The 25,319-nt window shown below is 39.4% G+C and overlaps 1 protein-coding gene across 1 annotated transcript in view; it reads right to left on the bottom strand.

Moving 5' to 3' along the window:
* Nucleotides 1-504: 504 nt before the first annotated feature.
* Nucleotides 505-25,319, bottom strand: part of LOC125177969 (facilitated trehalose transporter Tret1-like) — a 55,986-nt gene continuing 31,171 nt past the window's right edge. Inside the window, exons 5-10 of the mRNA XM_047880733.1 lie at nucleotides 11,964-12,485; nucleotides 11,644-11,772; nucleotides 10,236-10,442; nucleotides 8,541-8,737; nucleotides 1,475-1,625; nucleotides 505-656 (exon numbers count right to left, since the gene is read on the bottom strand). Coding sequence (XP_047736689.1) covers nucleotides 505-656; nucleotides 1,475-1,625; nucleotides 8,541-8,737; nucleotides 10,236-10,442; nucleotides 11,644-11,772; nucleotides 11,964-12,485 — 1,358 coding nt within the window. The remainder of the gene's footprint in view (nucleotides 657-1,474; nucleotides 1,626-8,540; nucleotides 8,738-10,235; nucleotides 10,443-11,643; nucleotides 11,773-11,963; nucleotides 12,486-25,319) is intronic.

Genomic DNA, 25,319 nt, shown 5'->3' with positions numbered 1-25,319 from the left:
ATTCATTTGTTTTTATCAAGTAACGGTTTCTTGTAGAATTATTCATGCAAAAGCACCGCTCCGGAAATTATTTATGCTATTAAATGGACGTACTTCGCAGCAACATAAACGGTCAGGAATTTTCTTGAAGAAAATCACAGAAATTTTTAATATATTTTTACTGTGTTTCCATTGTACAATGCACATACCTTTCATTTTGTTTTCAGAAACGAATACTACGAGACATTGCAAATAGATAAAATTTCCAGGCAAAAACTTAATTAGTGGAGGCATATTCGATATTAAGAGAAGATTATTTTAAATAAAGGCAAAGAACTTAGGTTCCCGTAGACCTAGACACTATTCAATATTTTCAATTACTAACCAAGCCTCAAACCCAAAATTCATTCATGTAGCTAATGCAAGTAAAATGAATCTTATCTAAGAGATTCCTGAATATGCTTCGTTCAGTGATTTCACCAACAAATCTTTTTCAGCTTTTTGATTTCATATTATGTATGAAAGTTACTTACCTATCAGGACCCATATCACTGGCCCCAGTCCCGCCCCATAAGCAATAAGGAACATCATGAGCGCCGTCATCGGAATCCAGAACAGATAATGGCGCGTCCACTCTTCATCCACCGATAACATGTAGAAGAATGCACCCAGACCACCTGCGAAATGATATTCATTCAATTCAAATCGGTCCTGTGTAAAAGAAAGCACCCAGACCACCTGCAAAAGATATGCATTCAATTCAAATCTGTTCAATTTTAACCGATCTTCTAATCCCATATTACAGGGGGCCCAGTAGTTACAGTTTTGTATACCAAGATTGGAGCAGTGAGTTGCGGGTTAGATCCCTGCTGCTGTACCTGCAACTGTTATTGTCAAAATCGGCAAGGTGACCGGGTGGTTAGGCACAGCTGATTTGGGGCAGTGAGTTGCGTGTTCGATGCCCTCAAGTTCCGAAAATTTTGCGGAGTTTATGATTAGCGACAGGTGATATGGTCTAATCAATGGCGACACCGCTGTAATCAGACAGTCATGATACCTGCCTTGACGAGTTACTCTTTTAGAATTTCCCTTCTAACATGGAAGTTTTGGCAATTGGTTCTAAGATTGACAAGTTACGTACTAAAAACCTACAAAATAATCATCCATGACATTTCAATAACGTTTTTTTCTCAATTTGTGTTGAATTATCTTATATAATTGCGACGATATATCCTGTTAAGGAAAATAATATAATATAGCGGTTTCAGCTTTGATCAGGATTCATTGCTGGTCGCCGATTCTTAACCACCTGGCCACCTTGCCGATTTCGGCCAGAATCCGCACAATTACGGGTTTCGAACCCGCCGTTGTAATTACCAATCCTGGTAATCTTTACAACTCAGCCAAGCCAAGCTTCAATATCAGCCTTAGTTTGATAAATATTTAGTTTTCCCGGAACGAAGTTATTTACGTTGAAGACATTTAAAGCTCTCACAGTGACTGGCAGCCATGGAGGCAGAAGTAACCACAAGCAGAGACTTTCTGCCAACTCTTTCCACCAAGACCACGGCTGCTATTCCTGCCAGTATCTCCAACACAATGCAGAGAACGCCGCTCACGTTCTCCGACAACTCGCTGCCGGAGTTCTGCAAAATAATGTATGGTTCAATATTAGATAGACTCGCTTGATGTTTGATTTGTATCGAGCACTGTTGAGAGTGGTTACATGCACATGGTTACATCCTTTAAGGTTGGACCGAAGGTCTTATGAAATTTTGCGAGAAGAAGATCAGCCCGTAGGCCTGATTTTCGAATTGTTCAAAACAATCTCGTGCATATGTGTTAATGCATCCGGGATTATGATAGGGCGAACGTGGAGTTGCATAGATCGTTGTTCAGTGGTATGCATTACCATTTTGCCCCTTTTATATTACAGTGAAAATGAATATGGATTCATCTCATGAGAAACGCAAATGCATCCAGAAGCTTTAACTGCTACTGGTTACGGTGAGGTGAACGACGCTCGTAGAAAGAAGGTCGTATAGAGCTCCCTTCAATCACAATTCTTGTACTTGTACGAAATTAAGATATTCGTTAAAGTCCAGTTAAAAGCGAATTTATTGCGAATTGGTAACCTACTGTTTTCAGCCGCTAACTAGCGTCTTTTTCGAGAGTCTCTTGTGACATAATAATAATAATAATAGCGGGTTCAGAGTTTATTAGGCCGGAGGCCTGTCTCCGATGTCCTTGTCATGTCCTTGACATGACAAGGGCCGAGCTAACATGGACGGAGGGCGACGTCCAAGCGTCATCGAATCAGATTTTCCACGGCTTAAAAATTGATTTGGTTGATCATGTGATCGTTGTAAAAATTCTGTACAATATATTTCCTATTTTACAGGTAACAAATTTAAAGCGGGATGAAACTGCTTAGTATTGTGATGACAGTGCATGCATTGCCTGTTGGAGTTTGAAGAGTTGAACAACGTACCTTCTGTTATTCAAACAAGGTCTACAAAATTTCAATATTTCCAGGTGATGTTGGCAATTGTATTATCTTGTGGTGCGGTTCACATAATTCATTCAGTGATTTGGCGTTCGTTCGTGCATGCTGGGTGTCACCCATCGCGATGTAAGTATCATGGCACCTTGCTACTTTTTGAGCAAATTAATACAAACTATATGCGGTGGTTCAAACGACATCGATGACAAAACTTAGTCCATGCATTGCAGTTTTTATTTCATAAAGTTACTCAATTATGTTCGCTGTGCCCAATATTTGTTGTTAGACATGTAAAATGTTATTTATCCCCAACCCATTCTTCCGCCCCATTAGGTGGGGATTACCCCTATCCCGGTTTGGGGCTATGCAAGGAGTACCCAGTTAAAATTTTGAACCGAGACCGGCGCCGGGTTTAGCCGGGCTGGTCGCGCTTTAGCAGGATGGAGCCATGAAACTATAACCGGCCATCTATCCCTAAAACGGCGCTGCGCCATGGCTAATTTAGAGAAAAATTCTAACAGCTCGGCAGGGCCGGAACTCTGCGCTGTTGCAGCGCTGGTACTTGGATTGCCCGGCAGCGAGCTGAACAGAGCAGCTAAGCAGGCCGTGCATGGGGGGGTTTTGAGAGAGGGAGGAGGGGTAGGGGTTGGAAACAGCTAGTGGCGGGAGAATGAACTTCATCCCTCATATAGTTCATTCGCATAATACGTTATTTTGGGTCAATTTCTGGTGCCAGTTATGATATTTATTTCACGTCAGTATTAGAATACTTTGATTTACATAAGAATTTTATATGCTCTTCCAGTTTTAACACGCAAACAGAAACGTTTACGGTCATTCACGCGTTGCCAAAGCGAGATATCAATCAGTTTATCATGAGAAAGTTTTCTTACTTGGATTTACAGAAAACGCGTTAATAACAGTAAATGTTAGAGCAAAGAAAATACCAAGGAAATTAACCTTTTTTTCAATGAAAATGTGTAAACCAGCACCATCATCAGTTTATGAAATTGATCGAATTTCCCTGCGTTTCGGTGCTGGTCTCCGAAACGTTTTCATAGAAGATATGGTGAATTTATTTGGCGCTTTCTTTGCATTGAAACTCTTAGAGAACTTGCTATATCAGCAGACTAATGATTTGACCCAAATAAAAATTAAGGGTGGCGCACCGATGATTATAGGTGGCGATAATAGATTATTGGTGGCGTAACGGTGGGTGTCCAGATCTGCCTAAAATCGACAATAAAACACCTATAAATCGAAAAGGTGGCGAGTACAGGTGGGAGTCATCGATGAATCATGGATGATTTATAAGGTCTGAAACATCTATGGCACATTGCAGACAAATCTCTTGTGAATCACCGATAACCGTTTGCCCAAGCTGCACAGTGCACGATGGTATTGCCCCGTATTGGCCACTGTAATTTATCCAACGTAGAAAGAAAGGTGTTATTGGGTTGTGGGTCATTCGAGATCAAGACGAAACCATGACTTCGTTCTGTGTGCTTGGCTTCTAAGATTAAGTTCTGGAAAGAAAATTTAGCAAAAATTTAGCGTGAATTCGGTAGGCACGAGTAAAACTGACAGAAATAAGGTGTTCACAAATTTTCAAACCAAAGTAAAGCCACTAGGCATGTATCAGACTGCTCCTGATATAAATTGTACGAGGAACAATGAAAAATTTTCGTCGCAAAATTACAGTTTCTCAAAAGATGACGGCGAATCCAATTTTTTATGTTCACATGATATTGAGTTATTTATTTCGAGTTTTACGTATGCGCCAACTGGCTGTGTTGGAAATATTGCGATCAATTCAGACTAATTATTGTATCATAAAGTATAAATTCTAGGATCGATTAAGTGTGTCATATAATATTGGCAATATCCTTAAATTACCCCATTAATTTAAACTCTAAAGCCACGTCGACGTAGTCTGTAGAGGCAAGGCATCTCTAAAGCGCAGCGGCTCTGCGGCTCTCAAGTGCAACGAGCAAGTCGAGTATAAGCACACGTTCACACGAGTTGGGTTTACGGGAGTCGGCGTCAAGCTTCCTACTAATCTTTACCATGTCTTGCTTGAAATGTGTGCTTTCCGGGTAATTTGCTTGTCAAAAAGGTATCATTTATACGCAGAGGGATACGAATACAAATTCTGCTTTCTATCGCTTACTTCGATCGTGGAATTTAATTATTTAGGGAAATTTGCTCATACAGGCAGATAATTATTTCAATTTTAAGTCTAAATTTCTACTTGAGTGGTTCCGGTATCTTTTGGACGCAAAAGATTAAAGATTAGGCTAGAGAAAATAGTGACTCGAAGTGGTGCAGGTAATTCACACCTGACATTTAAAATCATCGAGTGATATCAATTCCTTATTTCACGCAAGAATATTCTTGGTGAAAATATTTCGAATCAAACCGCTGTCAATATTATAAAAATTATAAAAACAATAAAATTGTTGATGAAACGATCTAATCATCACGATGGTAGCACTAACTTCTGCCATTTGATGAAATTAATACTTGCAATACTTCAGTCAAATATTTTAAAATTACTTTAGTGCCTAGTCCTCTCCTATAGCTCAACGGTAAAGGCTTAGCTTCGCGTGGGGGAGACCGGAGTTCGAATCCTGCAGGCAGGGAGTTTCTTCAACTCTATTTCTCACGAGGTATGTGTATGGTACTCTGAAAATTTGTTCCTACTACATGTCTGACATTGTTACTTGTACTATAATGGTAGATTACATACGCAGCCCTTACCCAGTTACAGTTTTGAGCCGAGACCGGCGCCGGGTTTAGCCGGGCTGGTCGCGCTTTAGCAGGATGGAGCCGTGAAACTATAACCGGCCATCTATCCCTAAAACTGCGCTGCGCCATGGCTGATATAGAGACAAAATTCTAGGAGCTCGGCAGGGACGGAACTCTGCGCTGTTTTAGCGCTGGTACTAGGGATTGCCCGGCAGGGAGCTGTACAGAGCAGAGAAGCAGGCCGTGCATGGGGGGGTTTTGAGAGAGGGAGGAGGGGTAGGGGTTGGAAACCGTTGCGGGAGAATGAACTTCATCCTCCATCTAGTTCATTCGCATAGCACGATATTGTGGGCCAATTTCCGGTGCCATTTGTGATATTTATTTCACGTCAGTATTTTAATACTTCGAATTACGTAAGAATTTTATATGCTCTTCCAGTTTTAACACTCTAACAGAAACGTTAAAGGTCATTCACGCTTTGCTAAAGCGAGATATCAATCAGTTTATCATGAGAAAGTTTTCTAACATGGATATACAGAAAACGCGTTAATAACAGTAAATGTTAGAACAAAGAAAATACCCAGGAAATTCACCATATTTTCAATGAAAATATATAAACCAGCACCATCATCGGTTCATAAAATTTATCGACTTTCCCTGAATTTCGGTTCTGGTCTCCGAAACGTTTTCATTGAAGATATGGTGAATTTATTTGGCACTTTATTTGCATTAAAAATCTCGGAGAATTTGCGATTTCAGTAGACTAATGATTTGCGTACGTTGTTAATTTTCCTATCAAACTATCGAATGACATGAAGCTAATGCAATAAGATAAATTACTAAACAAATTTAGCTCTAATACTCACTTACATCTAACTGACGGGATCATACGAATGTCTACTTTGTTCATTTTTTTTTTAATTAGTGCATTATGAATAATATCTATCAAGTTCAACCACAAATATAGCTATTCCTCGATTTGCTAGATGATGGCGAGTCACTCGTTCCGTATTACAGTTAAGTAGTTCATAGAGCCTAGGCTGGTAAGGTGTTCGCGTGGCCAACTGGTAAAGGCGTGGACATACGACGCGGAGAATCTGAGTTCGAATCCCGGAGCTTCAGTCGTCGTTTGCAGATAGTTCATAGCGGTGAGTAATTTGATGTGTATATTTCCTCGATAATTGAATTTGTTAGATTCTAAATAACGTTGCTAAAGTCAATACGATGAGAATGTCAGTAACCAATGTCAATACAACCTGTCGTTGCAAGAGAGAAGTCTAGGTGATCTCAGAGCGAGAAGGAACAAATTTTTTTTAATCGTTGTTGAAAAACGGTGACGCGTAACTGCCGCGTACACTGCCAGAGCCGCCCCAGAGCAGGCGTTGGGCAGGTTTGAGCAGGCGGTGCTCAGTAAGGGCTGCGTGACTGCAGGACCGAGCACACCTGGGCAGGTACTCAGAGGTGAATTAGCTTTGCTACGTGGCTGACGATATCGTCTCTAATGCGGACATTTCTGCTCTATCGCTGCTCTGTCGCGTCTCTACGTCGGCTCTGCAGCCGGCGACGGCCTGCTCTATTCCCTGCCCTAAATTTTAACTGGGTAGTGCAGGGCGCGTGCTGCTGGCGCAGTTGCCTAGTTCTGCTAGTCTTCTTCTCATGTTGAATGACGCACATTTCTCATTTCACGTGTGTAATTGCACTGTGAAAAGTGAAATATGCGACTTGAAAATAATTTGTTTAAAAGGATAAACATTTTAATTCTGAACATTTTTGAGAGCACAACTTTTTCTGTCGCGAGGTTCTTCCTAGTTTTACTGCCCAGAGATTTTTGGAGCAACGTTCGTTGGAAAACCTAGCACCGGTATGGCGGCATTACGAATATAGTCCAGCGAAGATTTCTTCTGTCATAGAAATTTTGCACTTGGGGTATATGAGTCCATGAACGTGTTATTTGAGCATCTCGTGTTTATATGCCTTAAGTTCTAATTTCTATTTCACCATAATAGCTTAATCGTATTCTGGAACCGAAAGTTAAGAATTACAGACAGTCGACAGCATGATTAGCACCACCTGCAAGCAAAAAGTGTATGAAGGATGCAGAGCGTTGAAAGTAACTAAGCTACTCTTTTTCTGTGATTAGGTATCAATTATGTGATTCTTTCTATCGCATCATCAAATTTTTTGCCAGAGTGAAATCGCATTGTCTTTATGAATTGTGTTATTTTCGAAGAATTACAAAGTATTAGAGGATGAATTACTGAAATTTCCATAGAACATGGCAATGTTGGAAAGGCAACAAATTTCAGCTAGCTGCAATTTCGACGGTAGTAATAGTTCTATTCTTCTTTGCAGCCTCTGTGTGCAGAATTTTATTTTTTAATCCATAGTAAATTACACTGGATGTTAGGTACACGTGCATGCAAGAGGAAGTAGGAATGCGCGCGGGGCCTCGCCTTACTGCGAACAATTAAATTACTGCGAACAATTCATTAATTTTTTTTCATTTCATACCTAGAAACTGAGGTATGAAATTATTAGCTACTTCATTGAATCTGCGCAATGTTGAAATGGCTGAAGTGGAGCCCTGTAGATGCACTATAGGCTGTTGTTTGAGAATATTTTCGGAGAATTTTGATGACTGATTTAAATGATTATTGCCGGTGAATGCTTAACAGTATATGTGAATGTTTTGATGAATATGGGTGAAGTTTTAATACTGATTAAGTTGAGAGAATGTTTCGCACTGCCGTATCTGGAAAGTGTTCGGTACAAGCAATTGGTATGAGTGTTTGGAACGGTTGAATGGATAGAATGTTTCGGATTTGGATAATGGGGAAGGATAGTGAGCGGTGATGAATATCAGATAATGTTGATTGTTGAGTCCACGCGAAAGTTGAAGAATGTTTGGTTGTGAGTAATGCGGAAAGTTGGGAGGGGGCATTTTTCAACCTACTTTTCAGATCCGGCCGTGTCTATCCCTGAGCTATCAGGTGCCAAATGCGCGCACCCCAAGAACGCCCCAAGCTCACTCGGTCTATGACCGAATTCTAATCGGACGTTTATTTCGCTCGTACAACCAGAGCGTGAAGCGGACATAGAGCCGCTAATGTACACGCTGGGTAAGCTAAAGTCGTCTTGATCTAAGAAGCTGACCACCCTCAGAATTTCGATAGGGTACCATTCTTGTGCGACTTAATACACTTTATTATGTTCAGTGAAGGAGAAACCACATTCTTATGGCTTTGAAGTTTCGCAGTCTATTTTAAATCTAAGTTTAGGAACATTTGCAATATTTCATAAAAATAATAACCTTGAAAATAGTGCTGAGATTTGCAGTTAGGACTCCGAGGCCGCAGACTGTGGAGAAGACGCCGATGGTGAAGGTGATGATAATGGGTTTGTAAATGTGGGCCTTTTTAAGGTCAGCCAGCTTTAATTTGGACTTTTTGGCTTCCATTTGGGACTCTTTTACGGCCCTAATTTCTTGATCGATGCAGTAATCAGCACCTAAGTCAGTGAAATTTCATTAAATTTCTTTTAGTTTGTAAGAAATAATTATCTGATTTGAATTTTTCTGTTTTCTGCCGAATAACACAAACAGAGTTTGTAAATGTGCGTTTCAGGAATCATATTTTAATTGAAGAGATATCCCTATAATTGTGTAGCATTCAGTTAACTCTACTGGTCAGATTCTTCTGGATATTTTAGCACTTGATTTGATGGCAAAATCCACTAAATGGTAGCAATGGATGTTGAGAGTGAGCTATCATTGTCTGACAGTTGCTCAGATCCTAAACGAACTGATCCGCTGCCAGAAAATCATTTTTAAGGGGAACGTCTACCTCAAAGTCTATCTCGGTTATTTACAGACGGATCATTTTGAAACTAGGAACACGCATGTAAAACCGAAATCTGACCCTTTTTGTTCGTGTGAATTTTACGGAAAAAGTGAAAGAAAACGTGAAATTCTTAAAAAACGACAAAAAAGTGGGCACTGTAGAATCTCCTACAATACCCACTTGTAGAAGCTCCCATTATCTCCTAGGATTTTCAAGCTACTGCATCGAGACACACATCATTCGAGACGTGAAGACCATATCTATAAAATATTGTTTTTTTTTTCAAATTTAATTTTTGTGGGTGTGAGGGCACTTTTCGTAAATTTTTCGGCAATTTTTCGATTTTACTCTCCGCCACCTCTCTTTTAGCAGAATAAAATCCAAACTCTAACAAAATTAGAAAAACACACAAATTATTTTGCAGATCTTTTCCTTGCGAATCGAGTGGTATGTGACACATTGTTGTAGCTTTAAAACTCTAGGAGCAGATAAGTTTGCCGTGAGAGCGGTTGGAGGTTTTTTTGATACCGAAAGTATGCTTCTAAGTCACTCAGCGGTGCCTAGAACGACTGCATGAACACTTTCCCGTATGATAGTTGGGAGGTATCTGAGCTGCAGGTCGACTGAGAGCACATTTATAGTGCCCGGCTTGAATTAATTGCCAAAGGTTTTTGTGAAGGGGCCCGACCCCTCTCCACTCTTTCGGGATCTGTCGTGAACACATAAATCAACGTACAGAGATAGTTCTAGTACCGTTCGATGCGGCAGAATGTAAGCTTTAAGATGAGCATAAAAACCGGATAAGCTGACAATTTCGATTTCTAGGGTAGACGCTCCCCTTAAATAGTCAAATTGTAATTCATTGCATGAATGTTCTTGTTCGTAATTCGTGATTGTCATTGCTCAGGTTTCGGTTTGTTACCTCGTCTCTATTACTACAAGGTACGATCAACCGGCTCACGGGTGCGGGATATGAGACAGGTTTGTTTTTGTCTTTGAACAAACAAACATGATTTTAAAGTTTTGTCATTAAATGAAAGAAGTGGGTGCAGATTTTGTTCAATAACTCATCCTCACAGAAAAAGTAAATTTTGTCTATCATGCTCTGTAGTATAATGTTTTTTAAATATGAACTTGACATAAGAATAAAAAGTTCATATGAGGACCTCTGAAATGCTGAAGAGCCGCCCTTGCTTCAGTCTCTCTGCCTTTCAAGAGAAGGTAAGCCGGCGACTCCTTGCAGCAGTAGACGAGGACGGCGTACAGCAGAGTCGGGCTGGAGCAGATCAGGGCCAAATGCTGCCACGTCGTGAACTCCCCCGCCAACATGCCCAGCAAGACGCCAATGGCCCATGCGAGCTCGTAGAAACTTCCTGAGCAACGAACAAGATCAGGTTGGTCGGGCGGTTGAGAGAGCAAAGACGGGAGCAGCGAGTTGTGCGTCCAAGTCTCAACAAAGCTGAAAATTTTTGGTCAATATCGAACAGTAAGGGTGGTCATCAACGTAAGATTGCAGTAGCGAGTTTCGAGTTCGAGAGAGTTGTGGCTTCGAGCAAAGAGTGGAAGGTTCGAGCCTCAGCAATACTGGATAAATAAAAAATTCTTGTCGATATATCGGCGGAGTGGTCAGAAGGCAAAAAAATTTAGGATTGTATCAGTGAGTTGTGGGGTTGAACCTCTGCTAAGCTGTGAAAATTTGGGTCGAAAGAGACTATGACGACGGGTGACTGAACAGCAAGATTGGAGCACGAGCTACGGGTTGGAGACTCAGCAAAAAAATAAAAATTACGTTCGATGTCGCGAAAGTATGCAGGGCCGCAAGCATTACTAATATAGTCCTAAAAATATGTTTCGCTTTATTTTGTTTTCTGCTCCCATTAAATATAAATGAAACTTTGTCAAAGCAGTTATACACTTTTTGCCCTTGTTCTGGTCATCCCTAGCCAGTTACGCCTGGCTAATGGATTTATCACTATTATACGTCCGCCCTTAGCTCGTGCTGTGGGTAAGATAGCGCGTCACTCTTGAGTAGTTACTCGTCACTCTTGAGTAGATTTTGAGTAGTTGCACTCTGGCAGAAAAAGATTCATATATCTTGAATGCTTTAAATACACTCGTATTTTATGCCATATCATGCAATAAAATTACAAATGAACGCTCTAAATTGATTTTTCAAGTGCAATCAAAGAGTAAAGTATAAGTTTCTAACATACTGTTTAAGTTTGTTGCCAGATGGTGTTGTCAGAAAAAATTCGTTGCTTTACTCAAGTTTCCCAATTCGAAAAACATATTGCATTCGCATCAGTTTATTTGCGTATATTTACAACGTCCATTCTACATTGACCATGAAAACATGAACAAACTTCATCCTATGTTGTCAACTTCAAAAAATCCTAAATTGCAGTCAAATAAAATAATAGCAGTTAAAATTCATTAAGATTTAACAGAAAACCCCAAATAATGAATTATATGCTGCAACCGACGTCTCTGAACCCTTATCAAAGCTTTATAGGCTATATTTGCTACACTGCAAAAATATACAAAAAGCACTTAATTTAACCAAGTTTCACCAACCGAGCCTTCCTCTGATGTCTTTGGATGCAATTTCACCAATGTAGGCGCAGCCAGCCGCTGAGCTCAAGCCGATAAACGATCCTGTTATTCCCCTGCCCAGCGCCAGCATGGATACGTTGGTCCCTAGACCTGGCAACGAAGACAATATCAGCAGCGAAATTCACAAGTTGGATCCAAAACGCTGAAGGAGTAAAGAGTGGTTAGTCTTTGAGTTTAGTTATTGAAATTATAAATCAGTTTCATTTAACTACGTGGATTTCTCTCAGATTTGAAGATTAACAATAGTATCCAATAATATTTTAAGCTAAATTTATAGTGACCTGTCATGAGCCAGCCCACCAGGGACGGCACTGCGGAAGCCAGCAGCGCCCCCCTCCGTCCTGCGGCGTCCATGAGGGCGCCGCCCCCCAGCGCCCCCACCAGCGCCCCCACGGCGTATGCTGATAAGAACCACGACAGCTCCTCGCTGTCCATCACCACGACAGCCCGTGCAAGCGCTTGCTGGTTGTCCATCACTATGGTGGACCGCGCTGATGTTGGCTGGCTGTCCACCATGAGGGACCATGCTAACTTTTGCGTAATTATGTTAACATCAGGAGTGATTGTTGTTTCGTTGCTATCAGTTGCATTACACATTGTAAAGTAATGATAAGTGCTGATGTGACCATGGATACCACTGCCGGATGTACCGCTGCTGTCTGCGGTACGACTTGTCGTGTTTTGAAGACTAGACGTTGTTTGATTGTCAGTAAACTTAGCGAATTCTTGGGCAGCTCGTAGCTGGAAAGAAGCAGGAGCGTTGAAACCAGACACCGCGCCAACCGCAATCGCACTCACCGACACTGTGAGCGTACAGATAATATGCGTTACCGATCGTGATCAGTCCCTTTACGATTTATTTAACTACTCTATAGTGCCGACTTAGTTAAATAAATCGACCCTACACCCTAACTAAATTTGGATGCGGACCAGACTCTGCAATAGGTGCCGCCGAAGACTCGGATAGCACGTAAATCAGTTGTACAGTATCTAATGCCTGGGATAGAATCACAACAACAACATTTAAGCAACTAAAAAGCTCGGTATGACTCTGCTCTGCCAACTCTCCTCATACTCTCGGGCTACTATAAAATCGGAAATGACATTCTAACCGGAAGCTGATTTCAATCGGGTGGCAAAGCAGACCCAGAAAAACTCTAGCTGAGTGTAGAGATTCCTAAGCATCAACCTATAGGCGCCACCCGATATATGTTGGGTATTTACATAATTTATATTATTAGGGCAAGGTAAGTCAATTCAAACTGAAACAAGTCAACACACTCGGTTCAATGCCGGCCATCTAAGAGAGACTTGCGACACAGCCAACAAATTTTCATGGAAGCCAAGTTTTTCGCTACAAAAGAAGCGTCTTCAAAATTTAGTTATGCATTTAGTAGTATTATAGATGAAATTTATTCGTAATTATTCCCCGACGAAATGCAGATTCTCACAACTAATGCTTACGTCACGACTTTTGGAGACGATAATTCAGCATACGTGGGAGGGTTTGAATGAGCATTTAGAATTTTCCTTCCGACGTTTTAGCGCATGATTAGTTGAATATTTATATATATTAAGTATAGAATTTGAAATACAATATTCAATATATAATATAAAAATAATTTGATATTGGTAATACTGCGATAATTCTTAGTTGACGTTTTTCAATTAGTTATTTGAGGTAAAAGAACCATCCCTGGCTTGACCTATTCTTAGAAAAACTCTGAAAAAATGTCTAAAAAAACTATTTTTCACACCTCTAACCCTAACCTAACGAGGTTTCCGTTAATTAGCATTTCGCAGAATGGCGTTCATCTTTTTTCGTGTCACACTATTAGCAAATACTAATCATAGGTAGATTCTGCGACATGGGTACATTCCGAGACAGTAATACTGCGACATTTTGTCGCACAATATGCCAATGATGTCGCACTATTCCCGAAAGTATGACTAACAATTTGATCGAACAATTCTGCGACACGGTTTTCGGGGAATGTTAAGAAACCTGTCGCAAAATACCACTACTTATCTATATATATACATATTTATACAATCATTTTTGTGAGCATTTAACACCAATGTTTTGATCAAAAGCAGGAAAACTGTTTTTAATAATTGATTTGAAATAAACGAATTGAAATATGCATAATTTAATAGTAAGTAGTGGTTATTGAAATATTTATTAATATTTCATTTTGTATTCAGAAGCACAATTCCATCTGGAATATAAATATCATCAAGCAACCGAATTTTTAATTTATTACCTGATAGAGCAGTTAGGTACTGCGTCAACAGCGCTGGCTTAACTTGTTGCATTTCGCTGTCAGCCATACTGCGGAGACTGGACGCGCAAAGCCCCGTAAAGTTGAAAAGCACACACTTTGCGGGACGGAATTCACTTAAAACTCCTTAAAGTTAAATACTTCACGAGGCTGATTTCGCTCAAAACTTCTAAAAGTTCAGCAGCACATGCCTTATACAAGACTGGATTCTCCCAAAACTCCTCAAATGTAAGAAGCACACAATTTCCTAGACTGCATTCGCTCAAAACTTCCCAGAGTTTATCAGCTCACGCAATATTTTCGTGATTTAAATTCATTTTACTTCATAGAGATCGAAACTTCTTTTTGGCCACAAACTTTTGTAACCCTTCATGTAATTGTGATATTTGCATTTATTTGTACGCTTCTCTAATGGCATAGTTGCTTAACTAAGCTTAGTTTAGTCACGTTAATTTCTGGTTTAGTTTATCGATAGGACGATTGTCTGGATACCAGCCGTCGAAAACATAACAATAAATCATAGAAGCCTGATTTGTACGTCAATTTTATATGGCAATGTCTTCGTGATGATCTCCATGAATTAAACCTCGATACTTACAATATTATTTCTCACGATGCTACGATATTTATTTTATTATTGCACAATTTAATTGACATGAAGCGAGTTATATACAGGTGTTTCCTGATTGACTTTCAATAACTCTAGTTCCAATGCCAACTCATATCACTCACATAAAGCCAACAATGAACGTCTAAGACATGCTTTGTAGCACAAAGCGTTAACCCAACCACCAAAACAAACGTGGCCACGCATCACTGATACTCAAGCACATGTTCCGGGGACCTAAAAGCAAGTCATGCAGCTCGCCATTTCCTGACTTATCTAAGGTACTTAAGGACTTTCAATTTACATCCTATATGCACAAAAATGTCGGTTATATACACGAAATATAGATACGAAAACGTTTTCTTAACGACCGTGAAGGCGAATGAAAAGCTTTTGTTTGTCTTTGTCTGCGCATGCTGACTAACTCACGTTACTAGGCCTTCAGGTACGAATAACATTGAAGATGATTAATGCATCCGTAGACTAATATTTGACGCTGAATTTCCTATAGTATTGTCCACGTTCCGCCTGAATTTTGCCATGGTCTCTTTAAGGACCGACATCAACTTTTTTTCCACTAATTGCAATAACTGCACTAAATGACTTACTAAATGCCTGAATAACGTATTTACCGCGAACGTTTCAGAAGCTCCCTGCCCTGCAGTGTCCAAAAAACTTAATTGGACGGGAAATTTCAACCTTTGGGTGTGTCTTTTCGGCTACGAAGAGCTTTGCTCTGAGGAAATAACATTTAGTTACTATAACTATCATCATTATAACTATCATCGCAACAACAATCACCAAGAGCGCTCAGAGAAATAAGTTTGACATTGCCCAAGCAGCGTCCCACTTTTTTTCTTTGTGTGGGGTCATCCTGATGAACAGCGACATTCCGTGGGCAAGAAAGTGTGCCATTATTTGAATTTTGTGAGTGAGCAGATAGCCGCCGCCAGAACTGCTATGCAAGCAAAACGGATGCAGTAAAAAACTGGGAGGTTCTGTTGCTAGGTTTGAAAGTCCAAAAATCAGTAGCATTCAATTCAATTGAGGCATAATTCTTAGGAAACCTCTAAACTTAGTTTGATTAATTTAACTATTCGTTTTATTATAAGGTATGTTTATCTCTGACTAAATTTTTCTGATGATATGATAACAATTGTAACAGAAAACTGTTTTAATATCGTAGAAAATAGGCTATCAAAACATCAAACTGATGTGTATTTCATTTGCCTTACTGGAAGTATGTTGTTTTAGATACCTAGTTTTCCAGAAACTATTTCATTCATTGAAAAATATTTCTAATTTTATGGCATAAATAAACTATGGTAAGCTGCTGAAAAAATTTAAATGGAGCGATTCACTCGGGTTATGGAAACACACATATTGTTATACTTCAATAAATAAAATTGAATCACGATAAGACTTACGATATTTGGGTGCTTGTTAAAAATTCTTGGAAAAAAATAATGGCTATGAGAAATTCAAGCGGTTGATTTGTTTATTATGAAGATGTAAGCGTTAAGATTCTTGAATACTTGTGTTCCGTTCAACTCGCTGTAAGACAACTTTCATACCTGATCGGTAAATGGACTTGGCAACCAGATCAGCCGCTATACTTTTTTCTTTTTCTCTCTTCTTCTTCTTGCCACACATTTCCTACTACACACAGCAATCCCCCAATTGTGGCCTTTTCCTGTGTGTATCATAAGTGTTTAAAACAGCCCTACATTAGTTTTGCCTAGCCAAAAAAACCCTAACCTAACCTAACCGAACTGAACACAACCTGACATATCCTAACCTAACCTGTCCTAACCTAATCTTACATCTACTAACCTTACTTCATCTAACCTTACCTTACCTAACCTTACCTTACCTAACCTTACCTTACCTAACCTTACCTTACCTTACCTAACCTTACCTTACCTAACCTTACCTAACCCAACACAGCCTAACCTAACTTAACCTATCCTAACCTAAACTGAACTAACTTTGCCTTACCCTAATCAAACCTAACCTAGCCACCCTATGCGGTTGCCGCTATAGGAACTTGTTCCTGGCTTGAACCTAACCTTAGCAAATGACGTATATTTTACTACATGTTTAATTTCCTATCTGTTCTATTTCGATACCGTGCATGATTGTGGCCGGAGTTGGAATGACGTGTTGGAATGCAACTCCGGACTAAATACTCCAAACTTCAATAACCTGGGTGTCGGTTTTCCTCTATCCAAGTAAACAATGCAAAAAGTTTAAATACTTAGTCGATGGTTGCAAAAAACACAGCTTCAAAACTTCTTGAGGTACCAGTTTCTCAACGTACTAGTTGCATTTACGGGCGCTGCCTGCTCCAGCACACCGATGGTCATCATATGTAGGTCGCAATACGGCTTGAGCGAAATTCTACTTGAAATCTTGTTTGACGGAAGATATCGAGGGAACGTCAGGGCCCTGAGCTCAACACTCGGGGCCATTAAAATGGAATTTTTGTTTTATTTTCATTTTAATTTGTGTGAATTTCCTTCAATCCTGTACGTTACCGAGTTAAAAGAACTTGAAAAGCAAAAAATCGCAGTTAAGAATAATACCCTACGAAAAATCTGTACTGGACGCAGTGGTGGACTCCAATTTAGTATAAATATATAAATTTAATAATAAAGTATAAACTTCAATTTAGATTCAGAAATTATTAATGGACATTTTATGATTGAACATTATTAAAAAAATATTTAATTAGATTTACGAATAACCCATACAAAATGAATTAATTATTAATTGCCACTTTCAGTTAATATTGAAATTTAACAAATATTCGCTTGAAAAATAACTTCTCTTACTACGATTGGTGGTTTTATCGGGAGAATGAATATTATTCGACATTATATTATGTAAACAACTTTTGACTTAGCAACACGGTTGAACTAGAATAGTTTATCCATGAGGCCATTCCCTGTCGCGACGAAAACGGAGCGTCGCTTGAGGTGGACTGTCGAAATGTAGAATCAGTCAAGCTTCAGAAGTCAGAAATAGTGATGAAAGTCCGTTTCCAGGCTTTAATAACTTCCATAAATTAATATATAGGGAACATTTGTGATAATCTTACCCGAAACATGGGCAGCCGCTACTTGAATCGACCGTTGTTTCTTCCGTAATGTAAATAAATCAAGAATTCACTAAGATACGGGCTAAGGAGGAATTGTCACGGAATTCTTTTATTGCACAAATATTTACAAGAAAAGGGCCCTGGCAGACCCCCCGGGGCCCCCCAGAGAGAGTTTTAGTTTTCTTCTAATTATTATTTGCGTAAATTTTCTTCAATCTTGGTCGTTACCGAGTTATAAGGCCTTTAAAAATCAGAACATTTGAGATACGGCGCGTTCACTTTCGGGCCCAAGGACTACAGATACATGGCAGGGAGCAATTTTAAGCTTCATTAAAACGATTTTTAGCGGTACATATGAGAAGTTTTTTTCACAATATTAATGCTAAAGAGCTGAAGTAAATAACCATATAAGAATAAGAATGGAGTGTCTAACTTAATAAAATAAGTCGCTAATAAAGTACTTGATAAGTGAGCAGAACCGAATTTCGGTCTATTTTTCATCATTAAATTTCTAATAGAAATAATTTTTTTAAATGAGTTAAAAAGGCAGCGATTAGCGCAATTTTATCCTCTGTTGATAACAACTTTCAGAAAGCTACCTAAAATTACGCAGCTCGCACAATAGTCTTAAAAGTAAACTCGTAAAACACGTTCAGAGCAGCGCCCGGACTAAGGTGATTTGGACGAAAATTTCGTCAATTATTGCCTACTTTGAAGAATCATATCTCGAGTTCTATAGAAGAGAAGCTAGGATCATGCAACAGGGTCCAAATTAAAGGCAAGGACTTCTGCTTTATTATTAGGGTTATTGAAAAAATATACAAAATTTTCCGTAGAGTTGTGAAGAGAAATGTGAAAAAGTTGGTAAAAAGTTGATCAAAATTTCGCTGACAACTTTGTGAGTTTTAAATTTTTTCAAAATCTGTTTTCACCAGTGTGTTTGTTTCAACGAGACGCATCTTTTTCCCACCTTTACTATAACAAAAATGTTTGAGGTTTGGCCGTGAGAGTTGAAAAACCACCGAAAACAATTTTTCAGGGTCAACTTTGACCCCCAATTTGGGGATGAAGTTTTGACCCGACAAAAAATCGTTCGAAATCCCAAAAACACTCCCCAATCCGTCACCTTTCGTTTTAAATCAAGCGCATTGCTCTGAGTTTGCAACTTTTTGAGCTGTTATCGTTTCCGCAACATCATTTTAGGTCATTTTTTGACCAAATTTCCCCCTTTTTTGGGGACTTTTGGGGGGGAAGGAGTAAAAATTTCGGAAATCCGACAAATAGGTTTGGTACACAAAATATGCGTACGTGTCTGTGCCAATTTTCGTGAGATGCTAACGGGTGAGCTCCTGGCAAAAATGGCTGGAGTGAAATCTTTGACCTCAAACCCCCTGTACGTGATTATATAGAGCAGCTATTAAAGGTGGAGAGTATACGTATAGCGTCCGCTTCGCTGGCTGTAGGCACACAGAGTGCGCCGTTCCGGCCGAATGAACTGATTCAGAAAGTTGAGATTTTTGACTGAACGTTCGACTTTTGCATCCAGAGCAACCCAGAACAACTCTGTACAACACAGCACAGCGCAGCGCAGCACAACACAATACAGACACTGCGCACTATGGACTCCAGTAATGGCACTATGGACTCCAGTAATAAATGATATTTATTATTCGAAATTGTTAAAGTAAAAATTCTAGGATTTTTTGAATACTCAATTATTCAGATTATTTCCATTCATGGCAACTATTTATTTAAAAATTGTCAGGTTTATATTTTTGTAGGTGAACTTTACGTTTTGTACGGTTCTGCGCCTGTGTGCGATAATTCTCGCGGCGTTTATAGTTTTTGAATAAGGAGAGATACGAGCGGAAGAAGTCAGATAGCACCGAGAGAGACAGGGGAGATCATCAGACAAGAGATGTTGGAAGGGAAGTTATGCCAATTTTTCCCATCTCGAATTGTGAAGTCCGTTCATTTATTAATACTGCCCGATTGACGTATTGAATATTTAACATATTATCAGTCTACATTCACCTCATGCCAACTGGTTGGTGCAGGGATAATGTTGCATTGCGCATAACATCGTCTTATTATGTCTTATGTTTGTTATCTGCAGCCCGTCAGCAAGAGAATCCTGAAACCAGTCAGCAAGAGAATCGATTGTGCTAGCATTGAAAGTGATGCAGTTACCAATAGTACCAGCGAACAAGTTAGGAGACAAGTTAGGAGAGGAATCCCTGGCATTCCCTGGACTTCAACCAGAGACGGCGTGAGACGTAACATGTACGTCATTGAACGCTGGTACGTTATTCGCCGAAAGTGTTTTTAGGAGTTATAACGATCATGTATTAGAGTTCAGATGTACAATATAGTTTAGCCGGTTTATTTATCTTTACGGTAAAAGATCCGTGCATGCGAATTAGAAATAACTTGCGTTTAACAAGGTTTTGTCATTAAAATACTGCGTTCATGACCTTTCAATGCTCCCATTATATTACTAGTCAATTTACACCGCAATGTGCACTAGACGTTCGATCGCGGTCAGTACATGCTAGTGTTTCCCGCTACACCACAGCACAGCACTATATCACAGCACCACAGCACAGCACCTCATCAAAGCTCCACATCACAGCACCAAACCACAGCACTACACTACACCACAGCATACCGCAGCACCACAACAAACCATGCACAGCATGCACCACATCACAGCACCACAGCACACCACAGCATGCGCTGAAGCTCTAGAAACAACTGAGGATGAACTGGCATTGGGCGAGGCCGCTTTACCCTGAGCTTTATTGAAGACGAGAAAATTTCTATCATCCCATACCCATTCGTTGATTTCCCTTGATTAAATTTCCCATTTCCCTTTACAGCATCGAGAATATTGGGCCAAAATTTGTGCAAAAATTTTGAACAAATATTGGGCCGAATTTAGGACGAAATTTGACCTAAAATTTGGAAAGAGGTTTGAGCTGAAATTTTGTTTTAGTGTTAGAAGCCAAAATTTTGAAACCTGATGGGGTTTAAAACGACTGTGTTAATAATTTAAAAAAGTTTCGAAATGGTTTAAGAACAGAAAAGGTTCAGATCCGATGTGTTCAACTTGCGCCACAAGTTGAGTGTTCAACCACAAGTGTTCGCTGCACATATGCCGCTGGCCAGACGGTGTTCGCTGTTCTGATTTTATTTGTTTCTTTGTCATCCCGATATTTGCATATAAATTTATCAGTTCTTTGTTGATTCAATAATTTTCCTGAGTGATCAATAATTATTTCATTGTCGTATTTTCAGGCCAGACTATAAGCCTCTAGAGGTGAAATAATTGTCGACAATATTGAATGAGGTTATTGCAAATAATTGTTTAAGGAAACGTCAAAAATGCGAAAATTTAAACTTTTCCGGTTTTTAGGCTAATTTTTAAGGTCCAGGAACTGCTGATTTAAAAATCCCAAAGCCACGTTTGCGCGTTCATTTGTTCGTTCTTCGCGCTGTGAATTAAACCTATACCCTCAATGTACTTAAATTTCAGTTTTTGGCTCTCCTGGAAACTTATAATTGGCTCTCCTGAGCCAATTTTGGCTCTCCTGCTTTTCGTTCATTTCCGTCCAGCATATCTTCTAGGATACACTGATTCCAGTTTTTGATATGAACATACCTATCATGGTGCATGTCTTCCTTCTGGAATTCCTTTTCATGTCTTCGAAGAAGAGTTACGGCTGTCAGTGGCACCGATGGAAAATATTTATTAAATGACTTCAACAAACGAGCAACTGATGCTGTATTTTCGTTCAGTATGTATTCAATCAAACAGTTATAAACGCCTATTCAAATTTAACTTCAGTTGTCAAATTTTCATCTTTCACAGGAATCACTGCCTCTTCAAAGATGCAATCAGTTTCAGAAACAAAAACACTACTGTCACTTCACTGTTAGAAAAATTACCGTTTACGGTATTTCCGGCGTTTCGGTGGCCGGTCGGCACGGGAAAAGAAACACCGTGTCGCCGTTTCTATTATAATTTAACACTAAAAGCCGTAAAACATCTGATAAAAAGGGTGAAACAGTTTATCTTCACGGGGCGACCGGCAACTAGAATGCCAGTGGGACCCATTTTTCACCGTTTTTCTAACAGTGTTGAGTCAGCAGCACTTGACGATTGACTTCGGCTTGTGCTACAGACGCGGTTATCAATCGACAAACCTGACGCACACGCAGTACTCCCACCAGCACTTTGGGTTTCAACATCGGGATTTTCTAATAGCTGAACAGCAGAATCAATACGGTCAGAGGCAGCCCTCCTTCGATGCCGTTTTTGTCTTTTGCATAGCATGTTATATGCTTTTGTTGCACTTCTTTTCTCCATCGCACAGATTAAACGAGAGAAGTTTTCGTACAGTGATCACACGCCACAGCCACACCAACTAGACGTCGTTGAGTCTCCCGCGCCATCCAAAGCAACTTTGCAGTGACGGGGAATATTGACTCTCATAAAATGACCAATAAGATCAATTTAATATTATTCATGAGAGTATCGCCAAAATTTTAGCACAATCTTCCGTCGCCTCATTTTGACGTTTTATAAAATACATTTTCCTCTCAATGAAGAATTTCTTTGCTCCCATTGGAATCGTTTCAAATTTTAGGGTAAATTGGATTATTTTTTACTCTAATTTCTTCGCACTTGTTTCTCAAGATCATGGAATAGATTGCTATTTTTTCGCGATTTTAAATATGTAGACGAGATTAGCAGCGTTATATGTGTGTTAAATAAAAATTACTGCAACAGATTTTGTACACTCCCTAATAGGGAGTGTAATAATTGGAGTAAATAGAATGATACGACTCGTTTGCTTTGTTTCGCAATTAAATTTTATTTATTGAGAACCTCATTAGACTTATGCAATAATCGTCAGAAGTCATTCGAGTTTTTTTTTCAATTGTTAAGCATTATATTAGTTTTCATTGTCTTGCATGACGATGGATTTGTTGCACATTCATAAAAATAGTTAACGGGAACCAGAGTATAATTGCATGTGCTTCGTCATCTTCATGACGAAGCAGTATGCCACAGTACACATTATTTTCAATACAGTGTACATAACCTACCAGCATAACAGACAGCAATGAAAGTTACTCCCACCCCCAATCTACGTATCCCTCAATTTAACCCCTTGTAAAGTCCGGGTCCGTTGCTGCCGAGAAACGGACATGGACGAAAAGCAGGAGAGCCGAAATTGACTCGCCTGAAAATTGCAAGTTTTCAGGAGAGCCAAAAAACTGAAATTTGCGTTCATTGTGGGTATAGGTTTAATTCACAGCTTCGACGGCTGTCTTGAACGAACAAATGAACGATCAAACGTGGCTTTGGGCTTTTGAAATCAGCAGATCTTGGACCTTAAAAATGAGCCTAAAAACCGGAAAAGTCTAAATTTTCTATATTTGACGTTTCCTTAAACAATTATTTGCAATAACCTCATTCAATATTGTTGACAATTATTTCACCTCTAGAGGCTAGTCTGGCCTGAAAATATGACAACGAAATAATTATTGAACACCCAGGAAAATTATTGAATCAACAAAGAACTCATAACTTATTAGGCAAATATCGGGACGACAAAGAAACAAATAAAATCAGAACAGCGAACACCGTCTGGCCAGCGGCATGTGTAGCGAACACTTGTGGCTGAACACTCAACTTGTGGCGCAAGTTGAACACATCGGATCTGAACCTTTTCTGTTCTTAAACCATTTTGAAACTTTTTAAGTTCTCAAAGCTGCCGTTTTTAAACGACATCAGGTTTAAAAATTTTACCTTCAAACCGCAAAACAAAATTTCAGCTAAAATTTCGACCCAAATACGGCCCGATATTTGTTAAAAAATTTTGCACAGATTGTGGCTCAATATTTTCGATGCTGTAAAGGGAATAGGTTATTAAATCAAGGGAAATCAACGAATGGTATGAGATAGAAATTTTCTCGTCTTCAATAAAGCTCAGGGTAAAGCAGCCTCGCTCAATGCCAGTTCATCATCCTCAGTTGTTTCTAGAGCTTCAGCGCATGCTGTGGTGTGCTGTGGTGCTGTGATGTGGTGCATGCTGTGCATGGTTTGTTGTGGTGCTGCGGTATGCTGTGGTGTAGTGTAGTGCTGTGGTTTGGTGCTGTGATGTGGAGCTTTGATGAGGTGCTGTGCTGTGGTGCTGTGATATAGTGTTGTGCTGTGGTGTAGCGGGAAACACTAGCATGTACTGACCGCGATCTAACGTCTAGTGCACATTGCGCTGTAAATTGACTAGTAATATAATGGGAGCAAGAAAGGTCATGAACGCAGTATTTTAATGACAAAACCTTGTTAAACGCAAGTTATTTCTAATTTGCCTGCACGGATCTTTTACCGTAGAGATAAATAAACCGGCTAAACTAAATTGTACATCTGAACCCTAATACATGATCGTTATAACTCCTAAAAACACTTTCGGCGAATAACGTACCAGCGTTCAATGACGTACATGTTACGTCTCTACGCCGTCTCTGGTTGAAGTCCAGGGAATGCCAGGGATTCCTCTCCTAACTTGTCTCCTAACTTGTCTCCTAACTTGTTCGCTGGTACTATTGGTAACTGCATTACTTTCAATGCTTGCACAATTGATTTTCTTGCTGACTGTTTTCAGGATTTTCTTGCTGACGGGCTGCAGATAACAAACAAAAGACATAATAAGACGATGTTATGCGCAATGCAACATTATCCCTGCACCAACCAGTTAGCATGGGGTGCATTTAGACTGATAATATGTTAAATGTTCAGTACGTCAATCGGGTAGTATTAATAAATGAACGGACTTCGCAATTCGAGATGGGAAAAATTGGCATAACTTTCCTTCCAACCGCTTTCGCCTGATGTTCTCCCCTGTCTCTCTCGGCCCCTGTCTCTCTCTTTTTCAAAAGCTATAAACGCCGCGAGAATTATTGCTTACCGATGCAGAACCGTACAAAACGCCAAGTTCACCTTCTACAAAATAAGAAACCTGATAATTTTGAAATAAACAATTTGCCATGAATAAAAATAATCTTAATAATTGAGTATTAAAAAAATGCTAATAATTTTTACTTCAACAATTTCGAATAATAAATATCATTTATTACTGGAGTCCATAGTGCCATTACAGTGGTGCAGTGAGATATTGCGCAGTGTGTCTGTGATGTTTTGTACTGCGTTGCGCAGGAGTTGCACGTTCAGCCAAAAATCGCAACTTTCTGAATCGGTTCATTGCCAAGTCCATTTACCGATATGGTATGAAAGTTGTCTTACAGCGGGTTGAACGAAATAAAAGTATTCAAAAGTCTGAACGTTTAAATCTTCATAATAAACAAATCAACCGCTTGAACTTCTCATAGTCATAATATTTTTAAAAATTTTTAACAAGTACCCAAATATCGTAAGTCTTATTGTGATTCAATTTTATTTATGGCAGTATTACAATTTGTGTGTTTCCATAACCCGAGTGAATCGCTACATTTACATTTTTTCAGCTGCATACCATAGTTTATTTATGCCATATAATTAGAAATATTTTTCAGTGAATGAAATAGTTTCTGGGAAATTAGGTATCTAAAAAACATACTTGCAGTAAGGCAAATGAAATGC

Source organism: Hyalella azteca, unplaced genomic scaffold (assembly GCF_000764305.2).
Source record: "Hyalella azteca isolate HAZT.00-mixed unplaced genomic scaffold, Hazt_2.0.2 contig710, whole genome shotgun sequence".
Taxonomy (NCBI): Eukaryota; Metazoa; Arthropoda; class Malacostraca; order Amphipoda; family Hyalellidae; genus Hyalella; species Hyalella azteca.
Note: the sequence above shows the minus strand (reverse complement) of the source record. Positions and strands in the feature narration are given on the sequence as shown.